The sequence below is a fragment of the Halichondria panicea genome, chromosome 13 (assembly GCF_963675165.1).
Source record: "Halichondria panicea chromosome 13, odHalPani1.1, whole genome shotgun sequence".
NCBI classification, from domain to species: Eukaryota; Metazoa; Porifera; class Demospongiae; order Suberitida; family Halichondriidae; genus Halichondria; species Halichondria panicea.
Window position 1 is genome coordinate 3,039,653 of NC_087389.1, and position 14,905 is coordinate 3,054,557.

The 14,905-nt window shown below is 39.8% G+C and overlaps 1 protein-coding gene across 1 annotated transcript; it reads left to right on the plus strand.

The window, feature by feature from the left end:
• The first annotated feature begins 171 nt into the window (after window positions 1–171).
• On the plus strand, window positions 172–14,614 carry LOC135346652 (lysosomal aspartic protease-like). Its single transcript, XM_064544347.1, has 9 exons — window positions 172–363; window positions 6,056–6,188; window positions 6,391–6,514; window positions 7,351–7,469; window positions 8,356–8,555; window positions 8,616–8,738; window positions 11,087–11,234; window positions 14,207–14,305; window positions 14,365–14,614. The coding sequence occupies exons 1-9, from the start codon at window positions 284–286 to the stop codon at window positions 14,518–14,520; spliced, it is 1,182 nt and encodes a 393-aa protein (XP_064400417.1). The 5' UTR covers window positions 172–283; the 3' UTR covers window positions 14,521–14,614.
• Window positions 14,615–14,905: the final 291 nt, after the last annotated feature.

Below are 14,905 nucleotides of genomic sequence, written 5' to 3' on the forward strand. Positions count from 1 at the left end.
CTCGTTCCCAGGCTGAGTTGTCTAATATTTTATTAATAAAAGCGAAAACTCGGCCTGAGAAGCAGTTCACATGATCATTTTACATTTTGCAGTAAAACCTCGAAAACTATCCGCGTTACGCCCTATAAACGAGGCTATTTTTCCGGGTAACTCCCTCAAAATAAGTTACCAATCCCTCTTCCCCTTAATTCTATGATACATGATATCAGATTAAAGTGCACGTGTATTTTCTGGTGAAGGATCTTTATGCTGCAGCTAGCTGATCTGAAGTGAGAGATTGAAAATGAAACTTGGAGTTAGCCTTGTATGTGCTTTGCTTACCGTTGCTCTGTGCGATTCTGGTCATATTGGAAGGATAGTGAGGTATTCTAAATCCATGATAGTAAATGGCTTATAATGGATACCTACAGTTACTCAGAATATATAGCTGTTGTCTAAGTTAAGTGGTGTAGTACAAGCTGACAAAACCACAACACAGCAACATTTCTCTGAATATCGTATAGTACTGGTAATGTTATTCACATACCTAGTATAGTACTGGTAATGTTATTCACATACCGTAATTGATGTAATCACAGCACCACGTCAGCAACAGCATAAATTTTTAGGTCCTAAAAGAAGCGCCAACCGTTGCTGGAATTATTTTTTTTCTGGCGCTTATAAAAAGGCTTGTTTGAGACAATCATCGACCCTTCACACTTCTAAACAAACTGTCTAACACATACAGTCAATGAATGTTGTTCACAAGTCACTCACAAGCTCAGCTCTCAATGGTGCAGCTAGCAAGTTAAACTGAGCTAGACCACGCCCATTTTCTCTACAAATTCTAAGCACCACCATAATTTAGGCGCCAGCTGGGCTGAACGCAATTTTTGGTGTTCTAAACATTGTGCCACTCAGAAGTGGAATTAATTTTTTCTGGCACTGTAATTACATCAGTTACGGTATTTGGTCAAACCACTTGTAGACAACAGCTCTTCTACACAGTTAGATGCTCTTTCCCTTTATGTGCTCCTGCTTATAACCAACCAGTCCCGAGGGCGTATTTAAAAAAATCTAAAGCCTTTTATTCCTCGAGGTAGCTGCACTAGGGATATGTGTGTGTCTGTCTGTATTGCTCAACGGTTGCAATGCGACAACAACTAACGGCTTCTAGCCACGTTCTCTTGGATTTTGGTTCGTGAATTTGCCAACTAAAGCTTTGTTCTCCAGTGATGGCTAATTTTACAGTGACGACTGTTGCGTAGCATCATCTGTTCGTACAAAGTTTCTATTGAACTTTTGAGTTAGCCTTGCACTAAAGCGCTAGCAATCTACTGTACTGTCAGAGGTGCAGCCATTGCGAACTTTAACCTATTGGCTGTTGTGGATAGGCCTACACCCTTCTTTTTGCGCATGTGCATTCAATCCACGTGTGTGAGATCATCCTGAGTTCTTCTTCTTTTCATAAGGTCCTGGTAAGCCACGAAACACTACTACCAAGGGCATATGAAGAGAAGAGGGCATGCAACTACAATCTATCATATTATAAATGGGCGGGGTCTTATATCTAAAAATAGTAAAGAATGCGTTGCACGTGCACCGTTTTTGTGCGTGCACGGTGCAGATATACAGAAACTTACAGAGAAAGTAGCTATTCTAGCTAAGCTAACATACTGCAGATGATTGTAGCACTCTATACTAGTAGTAAATGATGCTAACAATGCTCAGTGACACTAGAAAGTGAGTAGCATAGTCGTACTAGAAGCAACCAGCCAGAAACCACAAACTTTGAGTTGTTGCCTCAAATCCTTGGTTTCTTTGACTCCTGTAGCAGGTATAGCAATCATAGTGTTAAATAGCCTCGATTCCAGGCCGCTAAGAGAGGGCCTGGTATCGACTGTTTGCGCATGCGCCACCTATTACCCAGAAAGTGGGTAATTCGGATACCATTGTATTTTGCTCAGTAAAACAATGACGTCACAACGAACGGAAGTGGATTGAAGAAAGTGGATAGAAGTGTGATTGTAGCCCGTGTGATAGCATTCTAATAGCTACCCTTAGCCTACTATGTTAACAAAGGACTCACAGCCTGCAACAGTGTGGATAACAATCCTCTGAACGGAGGGGAAGGCTGACAATAGCCTATATGGATAGGCCACGCCCATCTGACACGAACCTTGGTGAAAGTCGACTCTATCAGAAAGAAATTGCTGCTGTAACCAATACAGCTCTGTCTCTAGCTAGCTAGCTATATAGCTCTGTGTCTGACTTTATGAAGAGTATTCTTTGTCTGTATATGTTATTCAGGATATAATTCAGGTAAAATTCAGTTTAATGGGAAACATTACGGGAATATTACCCAATAATTTTGCGCATGCGCAAGCAGTCAGTAGCAGGCCTAATTGTTTAGGCCTTGAGAAGGAGGCTAAGTGTTAAACTACTACGACTCATAAACTAACAGGATATGTTATACAAAAGAGATAAACGAGCTAATGGTAGATAAAAAGTGCCGACTCAACAGCTTGGATGGGTTTGAATCAGAGGAGCTATAGGCTGGAATCACTTGACCTTAGCTAATTAAGGTCCTAATTGGATTTATCCAAACTTCTCTTGCAGACTACTTCAAGCCTAGTTTTTAGTTCTATCAGTTTAAAACGTTATTTTTCATGGGGGGTCAAATTTTATTTTCGCCAATTTTGCTCAGAAGCAGAGATGCAAGTCTCAAAGCCAGCTATGCAGTGACCTCGAGAACAAGCCGCTCATAATATCGAGGCTAGTACAAGAGCAAGACTTTTGATTGTATCTAGCAAAATTGGCGAAAATAAAATTTGACCCCCTCTGAAAAATAATGTTTTATACTGATAGACACTAAAAACTAGGCTTGAAGTAGTCTGCCAGATAAGTCCAATTAGTAACCTTAATTAGCTAGCTAAGGTCAAGTAGTTCCAGCCTCCTCGAGCCTCTGGGTTTGGATATAGTATAACCTGCTGACTCATCAATAATATGATGCACAGCATACATAGTGAGTTGCATGCCCTCTTCTCTTCATACGCCCTTGATGCTACCATGTAGATACACAACTCTTTCTTATTCATTGACAGGAAATGCAAAATACTTCTATATTGTAGATCTACATGCTATCCTTGAAGATCCATTCATCAAGCCATCAGATAGAAATCTGAACTCCTCTCCTGTGTGAAATTGCAATCAACAATAATCATGTAACATAATAACGTATCATTATAATATACAAAGCAAACTATAATTACCTCTTCTAGACCACTCTAATAGTTTTTGAGCCAGCATTAGCACAGCGCAGCTTGCACACTCGTTTACCTTTAGAACCTTAACCTCTCTTAGCTTTTACAGTAGTACAGCCACCATGGCCCAATAAGATAGGCGAATGTACTGTAATACAAGAGCTGGCACAGTTTGTGTACAACCCCCCCCTAGTCTCATGAATCAGCCGTCCTTCCTAAGGGAGAGACCGTCTGAGCACTATACATGAACTCGCCACGGTAGAATTTCAATATGACTACTCACAAGTATCAGGTGACTGGAGACAGCAAATTGAGCATACAGTGATATGGCTCAGAGGAGGTAGGAGGATGTAGTCGGGCGCCGCCGCCCTCTACTGTTGAGGTCGGGAATCAAGCCTTTCCATAGTTTTGTTCTGGCCTGTTGCTCAATAGTACATGTATCATGAAGTCGTCCATTCTAAGTTTGTGGGTGCTAGCCAATAGCGATAAATATCATAAAGTGGGTGTTTGTCATCAATCCAGCGTGTGAAAAATTTACACATGAGTAGATGTATAATCAAGACAATCCACAGTAGAACAAAACTATGGATAGTCTTGATTCCCGACCTCCTTCCATGCAACGGTAGAGGGCGGCGGCCCTGACTAGGAGGGATGTTGAGATCACGTGCTAACAGAGCAATTAAAAAGTTTAACTATGCCGAGTCTGCGCTATGTTTCTGTCTAGTCAGCAGTTTTAGAAATGGCTACTGGCCATGAACGGTCTGGCTTTTTCCTCACTCAAATTGTACAACATTAATCCTGCACCAGCTTCTGATTTAGTTAGTTAGTTAGTTAGTTATATTTAAGTTTTTTAGAAAACTGAAATTTATAAACCAATATAAGTGAATAAAGTAACTAAATTAGTTACTATATACAAAACTAAGAGTAAATTACTATGTTCTAGAACATAGTAAACTAATAGTAAACTATCATACGATAATTAAACTATATTCATAATATATGAATAGAGTTATAAAAGTACAAAGTACAGTAATTAGTTTAACGTCATAATTAGGACAAATAATACTAAGATAGTATCTAGTAAAAGTGTTCGTATTTAAAATACCGTACAGCATGTATATTTCGAGGATATAAACGTTTGCGGTTTTCACTGATCAAGCATGTACCGCGGACATTATACATGCTGCAGAAAGTTGCTATTCTGCAAAAATTAAATCCATGAAAACCTCTCTAACGGTCAATCCGCGAAAGTTTATACCCTAGAAATATACCTGCTATATGTATGGTACTATAGATCCTGAGGCTTCTCTTCTTGGATTGGACAGAGTTTGGTATGTAAATGATCCTCTGGATTTTTTACTGCTTATCTCTAGCTCTTGATATTTTATGTACAACTAACTGCAAACAGACACAAAAATAATGCTGACTCAGCACATTTGTTGCTCTTTTCGCACGTGATCTCCACATCCTTCCAACCTCCTCTGAATATGTCCTATATGCAGAGAAGGGAACAGCTAACACACATAAATTATCAGAACAACTTCGATCCCAATTTTGTAGGTTATCTTGCCTTGGTTTGCTAATAGCTCTCTGTTTGTAAGAGTACCATATAGCGTTTATATTTCGAGTGTATACGCGGTTTTCGCTAATCAAGTACGTACCGCGAACATTTATACTCACGAATTTAATATCGCATTCTGCAGAAAGGCTGCTATTCCGCAAAACCTTTCTAACGGTCAATCCGCGAAAGTTTATACCCTTAAAATATACCTGCTATACGGTATGACCTACAACTTTTTCTCAACTCTTCGATCTTTTCTGCTGAGCACTACATAATTATGACAAGAGCAACGAATAGAGTCCAGAGTCTATATACATGTACTTATAATAAGCAAAATGTTCTTATCATTCTTTATGCATTAGTTTAAACCCGAGGTGTGTGGGTGGCCACGTGTTATTGTATATAGTAGTCGTTTGGTTTGTTTGTTAACATGTAATATTGTTGTTGTCAATGACATGTTCATACTATGGTATTTTGGCTAATAAATAACCATAACAGTACAGAAGAAGCTGATTTTGATTTTCCTAGTCCACAGTGCATGTCTCATGCACCACTAAATCACTGTTCTCAACCTCTTTTCTTTTTTTTAACTCTTCTCTAATTATGAGTGTGTACTTGGATTTTTTTGTTTCTGGTCCTGCTTTGACATTGAAATCAATATTTCAGAGCAAATTAAGGCATATGCTGTCAGTGCATAAACTGACGCAAAACTATTGATCTTGAGAGTGTCTTTGTGGGTTTTACAGGTTTTATAATTATATTCATAGCGAAATTTGTATGCGCGTGTCAACTGATTTGAGGCTGTGGGTGGGCGTATTTTTGAGTAAAACTTTGCCAATCATAAAAATACGCCCAAGCTATTCCCTCTCATGCCTAAAGTTATTACAGAAAAGGATGGGCGTATTTTCGCGAGGGTCGCAGAAGATTTTACTTTCCTTAATTATCCTTTCTTTTCCCTCCAAATTAATCCCGTATTTTACCTTCCTTAATTGTCCTTTCTTTTCCCTACAAATTAATCCCGTATTTTGTCTTATTGAAACTGGATATTGTGACAAAGAACAAAGAAAGAACACCCTGTTTAATATGGAGGCTATGTATAGACACAATTTTAGGCCACTTGAAAAAAGAATGCCAGAACTCCTTAGTGCTCAATTAGAACAAAATACCCAAAATGTTGACTCGGCACTGTAATGTGAAAAGAACTGTATGCACTTAACCTTGTATCAGTAAATCATCAGAGTGTCGTACACAGAATTCCCCTGCATCCTATAAGTCATGACTTGTCTGCTTTGGAGAGATATGCCTTGGCAAGAAAGGCCCTACAAGTGAAGTATTCAAGTCACGTTCTAGGAGATGCACCTGAACCTCTCACGAACTATCTTGATGTAAGCAGGAGTAGATAGTACTAGATAGAACTGCAGCACCGGCACGGGGTGTGGATTTATAGTAGCTAGGTGTTGTAGGAAATGGTTTAGGGTTAGTTGTAATATTTAAGCATTTCCACATTGTGTGCTGTGTATTGTGTGCTGTGTATCGTGATCCAATAATACGACTGAAATATCTTCCTTGTTTGTTCCAATTCCTTAGGCTGAGTATTATGGAAACATCACCATTGGGACTCCTGGACAGAGCTTCCAGGTTATATTTGATACTGGATCCTCCAACCTCTGGGTGCCATCTGCACAGTGTAAATCAGATGATTTAGCATGCAGTAAGTTTTGTGGCTCAGCTTAAAAGGTATATATATATACCTTTTAATATATATATATATACATATACATAATTGTATCGCAACGTAAGTATAATTATAGCCTCTCTACATATACTGCCCATAATAAAAACCGCTCTCAAATAGCAGCTTCAGTTGACTTTGGCTCAATTAGGCAGATTTTGTTTGTTGTCAAACTGACATTTACTGGCTTGTTTGCGAGGCACTACATTGTGTACGTTCAGCCCAGAGGTGATGATAATCATGCGTAGAGACACAAAATGATGGTCACATGATTAATTAGGCGCACGCTTGTCGAACCTTCTCTGCGTAGAGCAAGCATTCATGCGAATAAATTAATAACCTAGTTTGGGGCAGCCAGTAAATATGGAATAAGCGAGTGGCCGCATTTCAGGGAAAGTTTTGTGCAGTAAATATCTAGCTGGCAATCTGTGCCAAACCAAATGGCCAGTATATATCGAGGTGGTTGTACTTCAGAATAGCGAGAGTCTGCTGTATCAGTGGCTGATTTTCTTATATTAAAGCTTTGTATCTAAGAAGCTTGAACTTACACCTTGGCCGGCTATAGCTATACACGGCTTTGATTCGAGACAGTGCTATGCAGACAGTCCTATGCGCACTCTATATACACAAAGACAGAAGATTCTGTTGTGAAATGTCGTTGCTCAAATGTGGGATTGATGTAGACAATTTCGTTCAAACTGATTTCAACGTGCATTCATGTGATTTAATTTTAATATATTTTCCCCCGACTATCGCCATCGGTTCAGTACTTTTGCCCACATAGACCTGTTGCAATACACTTACTACACCTGCAGAAACCCACCAGAAATACTACAGTAACACCTCAAGTACATACGTAGCAAATGGAAAGTCTTTTGCCATACAATATGGTACTGGCAACCTCTCAGGTTTTCTCAGTCAAGACACTGTCACTGTAAGTGTTGATCTAAACTTGTGTGTACAGTAAACGCAACTTGTGAACAACCAATACATGTACGTGATAGCACATTAGCTCTGATTGTAGTACACGGTTTTGCTGCATGTATGTTTAAGAGATTGCTAGTGTCGTCCCCAACTTTGTTCTTGTCAAGCTCTCAATATAGAGATGGGAGGCAATAAAGAAGGAAATAATGGCCGTTGAAATAAAAGTAAAGCCTGGTATGCAAAGTCGCGTGATCCACATACATTTTTATGAACGTAGATCGTGGCGTATAGATATTCTCGCGCATAGGGTACTCTCCCGCATTAAGACACTGCTACATGTAGAAAATCTAAGGCCAGGAGCAGAGATTAAGCTCAGTGCAGAACCAGCGTGCCTAGGTCTGATAGCAGGTAACTACTAAGCTACTGCTAGATGATAACGATAACTAAGCTATTAGTCTAGCAGATCTAGCATTCAGCATGACAAACATAGATCAATAAACCTGAATAGTAGAATCCAGCTACATGTAGATCTGCGTAAAACAAAAACACAATCTAGTACCAGTAGGTGTAGCTAGCTAGCTTGTATAACACATTGAACTGCTTGTCAATTCCAAGTCTATGCCCGGCCATGTACACAATTATAGTCAAAGATTAAGGTGGCCAGTCCAATATCTCAACTTCTATCTGCCCATGCTCAATTTCACCTTTCTATCGTCACGCGACTTCGCATACCAGGCTCTCCTTTTTCTTAACTTTACCTCCATTCCTCCTCCAATTAATACCGTACTTTAATTATCTTATTGAATGATTGTGACGAAGAACAGAAAAAAGGAGAGCCTTGGACCAAGGCTAATAGATTGCATACATTTATTCTGCTTTCCTTTAATTCACTCTAGGTGGCTGGTATAGCTGTGAAAAACCAGATATTTGCTGAGGCTACTGTACAACCAGGGAATACATTTGTCAATGCCAAGTTTGATGGTATCTTGGGGATGGCCTACAGTAGTATATCTGTAGACAGTGTTCCGACAGTGTTTGCTGATATGGTCACACAAAAGCTTGTTCAAAATCCTGTGTTTGGTTTCTATTTGAACAGGTTTGTTTTCTTTGAAACTTTGCGTGTGTAGTTAATTGACCTTTGTATGATCTCGTGTAGAGATGAAAAAGGCAAACTGGGAGGTGAACTACTTCTAGGAGGAACTGACCCCAATCGTTTTAGTGGGGATCTCAAGTATGTCAATCTTGATCAAGAAACCTACTGGCAATTCACCATGGACAAGTAAGTGATTTTTTTTGTTCGAATATTGTTCTAATGACCAGAATGTATGTTCATGTACTTTCACAAGCTGTCTTTTAATCTACCTGCAATATGTATAACTTAAGTTGTTAACATTATTTTGTGCTTTTGTGCATTGATCAACGAGCCTATCAGGAGCGTAGCCAGGATTTTTTGGAAGAGGGGGAAAAACTTATCAGCTGCGCAGTGCCGAAATTTTGCCAGAAGCCACGCCTCTTAATCATGGCGTTATAATTGACTATTCTGGGTGTTGCCTGATGTTTTATTTGCATACAAGAAGCTAGTGTAGCAACGAACAAGAACTGTCTATAGTCTATACATTTAGACCAGAATAGCTCACAGTTTAGGGACTAAATCGTTTTGCTTGCCTACTAAATCTAGCTAGCTAACTGCAGCAAGATTCGGAAGAAAGGGAGTGCTCAGCAAGATAATCAGCTACACTAACCTGAGCTGAGTAGTAGAGATCCAGAAAAAGCGGGGGCATTTGCCCCCTTTGCCACCCCCTGGCTACGCCACTGCCTATTCCTGGACTATAGTAAATCTTGTCTGTCACCAGACCGAAATTTCTCTGTGAATTCTACATGTACATGTAGGTCGAAAAATAGACCTGGTAGGGATTGTATTGGGCGTGCTAGCTAGATAGCAAAAAGCATGATGCTTTTCCTACTTTCAGGTCACTCACTGGCTACTAGGGGAGGCAAAGCTTTCAAAATAGCTACATTTACTTGATAGTAATACAGCCCGGTTTCTGATTACAAAATAGTGCTTACAGCTATCAATAGCAATTATTATGCATCAATGCTGCATGTGCAAGCGAGGTATACGGTAGCAGAGATACAAAAGAAAGGGGATTGGAAACGAAATTTTTACGAAATTTTTGCGTGAAGCATTCCGCGTTATAGGGCGTGGCTAAAACTACAAAGGATTATATTTATAGTCAGCATGCTCATTACCTGTCTTGACTGCTCTACAATGTGCTGTACATAGAAACAGTGAAATTGATCATTTTTAATGTTGATTTTTCTAAAAAGTAAAGAGAATTTAGCTCTAAAAAGTCGACTAAGCCATGCAGCCACTATTACTAGACAAATAAATGCTATGCAAGAAGAAATAGCCTTTACTATGACGTCGTAGGAGGGACAGGCCCGTGGTGTGTCTAAAAGTATACTAAAGCAGTTTGAAGGACTATACTGCAAACGTTTATGAACAGTACAGCTTATTTATAGCATGAAGCCATTCTATGTAGCACTTAGATACATAATAACCTAGTCAAGCAATGTCCTTTGCTGTTTTGACTTCACAGGAGGGACAGAGAAAAGTTGACATAGAGTAATTCAAGCTAAACTCAAAAAAATTGGAAACAGAGTAAAGACAACGGACTTAGAGCTTGTCAGTGGTATAAGCTTACTTCTCTCAAGTATCTCCCAGGCCCTGAGTGATCTCTAGTGTATAGGAGAGCTAGAAACCAGGGATACAAAACCGTAGCGCAGTCCTCCATGTAATTATTTGCGAGCGCAATAATTACACGGAGTGCTTCACCGGATGTCAGTCCTTTTACATAGGGCGTGGGCGGTCGTTTCCAATCCCCTTTCTTTTGTATCTCTGACGGTAGTGTGTGTGTGTGCGTGCGTGGACTGCTACAGCTGCTCAAGGACCAATGAAGTGTAAGTAAGAGTTTCTATAGACTTCAAGTCATGTTTTCTTGGATTTTAATTTGTGTATTCACAAAATAATGCTTTGTTCTCGAGTCATGCCTAGTTTTGCTTGCATTGCAGAAGAGTACGTAGCAAAACTTATTCACCGAGTGTTGCTACTCTATAGTTAGTAGTTAGCTCTGCACTAGAACGCTATCTATTGGTAGCTGCAAGAGTGAGAAGAGAGCTACAAGGCTCTGCTAATGCAGCCATTAATTTTAGACTTGACCTTTTGGCATTGATCGTTTTTAATTGTGGTCGATCATTACCCACTCCTTGTGTTTCCCTGTGATTCTGGATTCAGCAATGTAAAAATATTCATCATGATATAATGTGTGTATAAAAAAGCTATTAGTAACTTTAGCTTTGGCACCTCTACCGAGGCATCGGTGCTTTCATTTTTAAATGATATAGATCTAGAGTTAGCTCGCTCACTTCCAACCCCGCTAGCTAGCGAATCATCACTCGTCACAGGGACATCCGGCTTCTTGTACGGCACTTATAAATGACTGTGCTACGGTAGTCATTTTATATGTCAAATTTAACCGGCATCCCTACTGTACATAAAACGCTCTGTAGCTGCTTTGTTAGCCTTACGATACACTATGGACAATGTAATGTTTATGTAAAATGCAGGATAACCGTTGATGGAGGTGGTACAACATACTGCAATGGCTGTGATGCTATCGCTGACACTGGCACCTCTCTCATTGCTGGGCCATCAACAGATGTGACTGCTATTAACAAGCAAATTGGAGGGCAATTAGATCCCAATGCTGGAGTGGTATGCAAAGATTATGGTAGCCGAGAGGATCAACCGCCAAGCGCCCTAGTAACAAGTGAAATGTAGCTGCCTCACAAACATTCCCGCCGCTGCACGATAAATGGTTGCCATTCGTGTCCACTTGGGGCTATCAGCCTAGCAAATTTCTCCTAACCGTTTTACCACTAATTATAATTGTTTGCTATCCCTAATTCTCAAGGACTGAATGGTCTTCAATACCGGTAAGCAAAACTAACCTTTACTCGAGAACAACACTTATGTTTGCAAATCAAATCTGCAAATCAAATCAAAGAGAGCATGGCAGATTTGTGAGGGGCGGTTCATTCTGGAGTAGGCCTAGCCTCGGTCCCAGACCGTTTTTTCTCTGATTGGAACGCTAGGTTTCCATGTGTTTGTGAAACACTACAAACGTTAAACTATACACTAGTTCGTTTAGTAGGAATTATTCCTACAATAATTTATGTTCTTAATCTCTTAATCTCCATGACTGATGCTGTGGCTTATGCCCTTTATTGTGTTGGTCTAGAGGCTTGCACACTCGTCTGAACCATGTGTTCTCATCTACCTCAACAATCGTATGGCCGGGTTTTCTTCGCAAGTAGCAGTGCACCATAAGAAATACAAAGAGAATTGCCACAGCCAGTATACGGCCAAGTTCAGACATATCCCGACCATAAGACCATCTTAGAGGTAGATGAGAGCCTCTTCTGGCTTCAAACTAGTGTGCAAGCCTTTTTGACTATCACAATAGAAGGCATAATGTGATATAAAGCCACAGCTAAGCTGCTTCACCATAATAGATAAAAGGAAAGAGAACGTAGATTCCCCATATTCTGGAGAATAAGGCTAAGCTTAATTGATTGTGCCGGCATAATTTTGATACGTGCTCTCGAGCATCAAAAATGGATTTGTAACACCCACACTATTGACTAATATTATTATACAAGATGCTGAAGAGAGCACTCACTTCGTGCGCATTGGCATAATAATGTACTGTGCTGATTAAAGGTTCTCTTTTCCCCGCTACATTGTACCTGGAATTGACAGGGAATGATCGTGAATTTAGAAGGGCAAAACACTGTTTTGTCGTGTTTCGAAGATCGCCTACACCTTTATTTTTCCACTCAGCAGTTAAAGCAACCCATGAAAGTGTCAAGTTCGCTCAAACAAAAGTTTTTGTACTACCACATGCACACAGCCACGAACCGCCTATTACTCTACCCCTGCTGTGCATGTGCACACGCACGGTGTAACAAGCACTAGTATAGGGTGCTTAATACCTTGAGGCATGTTTTAATAGAGTTGTTAAATGTACTCGCGTTAAAATCATTGAGCAGTTAGAACTGAAATTTGCTGACACACACAGTCAGCTAAGTTGTTTTGTATTCGTATTTAAGCGTTTCTCTTAAATTATGTGAATGAAATTAGTGAAAATTCAGGGCAAGCTAGCTCGTAAAGTAGCTACATGTAGAGAGCAATTGTTCATGCTTGTGTTAGTCTAGCTACTATGATATAGCTAAGGTTGTGTCACTAAGTAGTGTGCTGTGTCCCAAATGGTCACAAATATTTGATGAAGTTGATGTTTAGCAGCAGAACTGCTTGTGGAACTGTTTACAGACAGCAAAAACAATTCTTCATGTTTAGAATCCCACGTATGTTAAAGTAAGCCTCGATTAAAACCGCGGGGAAACACGGATGGTACTTCGAGGGTACTTACGTTTCCAATCCATATTCTCTTCCATCTATGATCAGACAATATTTATGATCAGACAAGGCAACAGCATGCTCTGAGAGTCCTTCCAGATGCACTGTACAAGCTAGCCACATGTAGCTCATAGATATTACGTGATGTTAAACGAAATTAGTTGAATCAATTCCAAATTTTCACTAATATCCTTCGCATACCGTATAGCGCGAAATTTTTGAGGGGCTTAATTTTCGCGGATTTCGTGGGTTAGCAATCCTACACAAAAATTAAGTCCACTAAAATTGTTCTTTAATCAGAATTATTTGCTATAACGTGCAAAGATAGGCGTGGCTTCCGGTAAGCAGTCATTCCGTGAACATTGTGCAACGAAATGCCTTTAGAGGTCAATCCACGAAACATAAGTGCCTCGAAAATTTCGCGCTATACGGTAATTGTAAAGTGCTTTAATTTGAGTGCAAAAAACCTGCAGCAGCGCTTAAAATAAAGATACCGTAGAGCAGGTAATTTTTCTATGACTTGCCATTAATAATCATACAGCTCAGGAGTGACGTTGAACCTATTGCGGTAGAATAATTCCTTGTTTGTTTGTTTGTTTGTAGCAACACTTACGGGTCGGCATAATTATATATGGCAATGGTTTTACAATAGTTTTACATATTAGTATATAGGGATGAATAGGGATGATACAGAATCTGTAGTAAGACGCTCCATCTCCTCATATGCTTCTGCTATTAGCAATAGCTAGTAGCTTTATGTAGCTTTGACACATTACACATTCACCGAGGCATCAGCACCCGCGGTGCTTTCATTTATAAATTTGCCTGGTAAACATGTAATGTTTCAAAGTTCCAATGCGGCGGTATTGTGGTCTATTGTACCCATTTCTGAGGCGGAATTCCCACGCTGTACTGCGACTGATAGTAGGAGCTAGGACGATCCCCAGTGACTCGTGCGACGCGCCCACCTATATAATATACCGTATAGCGGGAAATTTTCGTGGGGTGCAAATTTTCGCGTTTTTCGAGGGCAGAGTAGTCAACGCGAAAATTAAAACTGGGATAAACTCCCACGCACCGGTATACGCAGGTGCAAAACCTATTGGTGGGTGTGGTTTATTGGCATTGACACGAAAATTAAAACCGCGAAAATTTCTGCTGAGGGCTCTGGGAGCCAAATAGCGAAAATTTGCACCCGCGAAAATTTCCCGCTATACGGTAGTTCCTTTATTAGTGTGTTAATTGCCACTACCTTTATTCCTACGCAGTACATTGTGGATTGTAACAAGATAAACAGCCTTCCTAATGTCACATTCACAATAGGCGGATATACTTTTGCACTAACTGGAGCAGAGTATATCTTGAAGGTATATATAAATAACTGCACATTAATTGTTGAAATCTATACTCCTTAATCCATGCACAGGATTACTCAGATGGCGCAGTTGTGTGCTTTAGTGGGTTCCAGGGCATTCAACTTCCTAAGCCTCTGTGGATCTTGGGAGATGTTTTTATTGGGGTTTATTACACAGAGTTCGACATTATTCAGAATCGAGTTGGTTTTGCTCATGCTAAAGTGTGATTGGGTGTTGTGCTGAACGTACTTTCATGAACAAAAAATGTTGTATTATAATTATGTAATTATAATTATCAGAGATGATTTTTGTTTGCTATCAGGAATTAACCCTGTATGTTAATTGGGTCCTCTCCTAGTTAAATCCAATAGTGAAATTTGCTCATAATAATTATGCACTGGGAGAAAAAAACCGATCCATTTGATAACATACGAGAGTAACTACTTTAATCAGATGTACACATATATAATCATAAGAGTGTTCAAGAACTCGTAGTGCATACATTATTTCTTGTGCAGGCATTGGCCATGCAGGCAAACAGCTAGTTAATTAGTGAACCTGCAAAGGGGTGAGCACTTCATCTTTAACAGAGTCAGGGTCCTATTAGTAAAA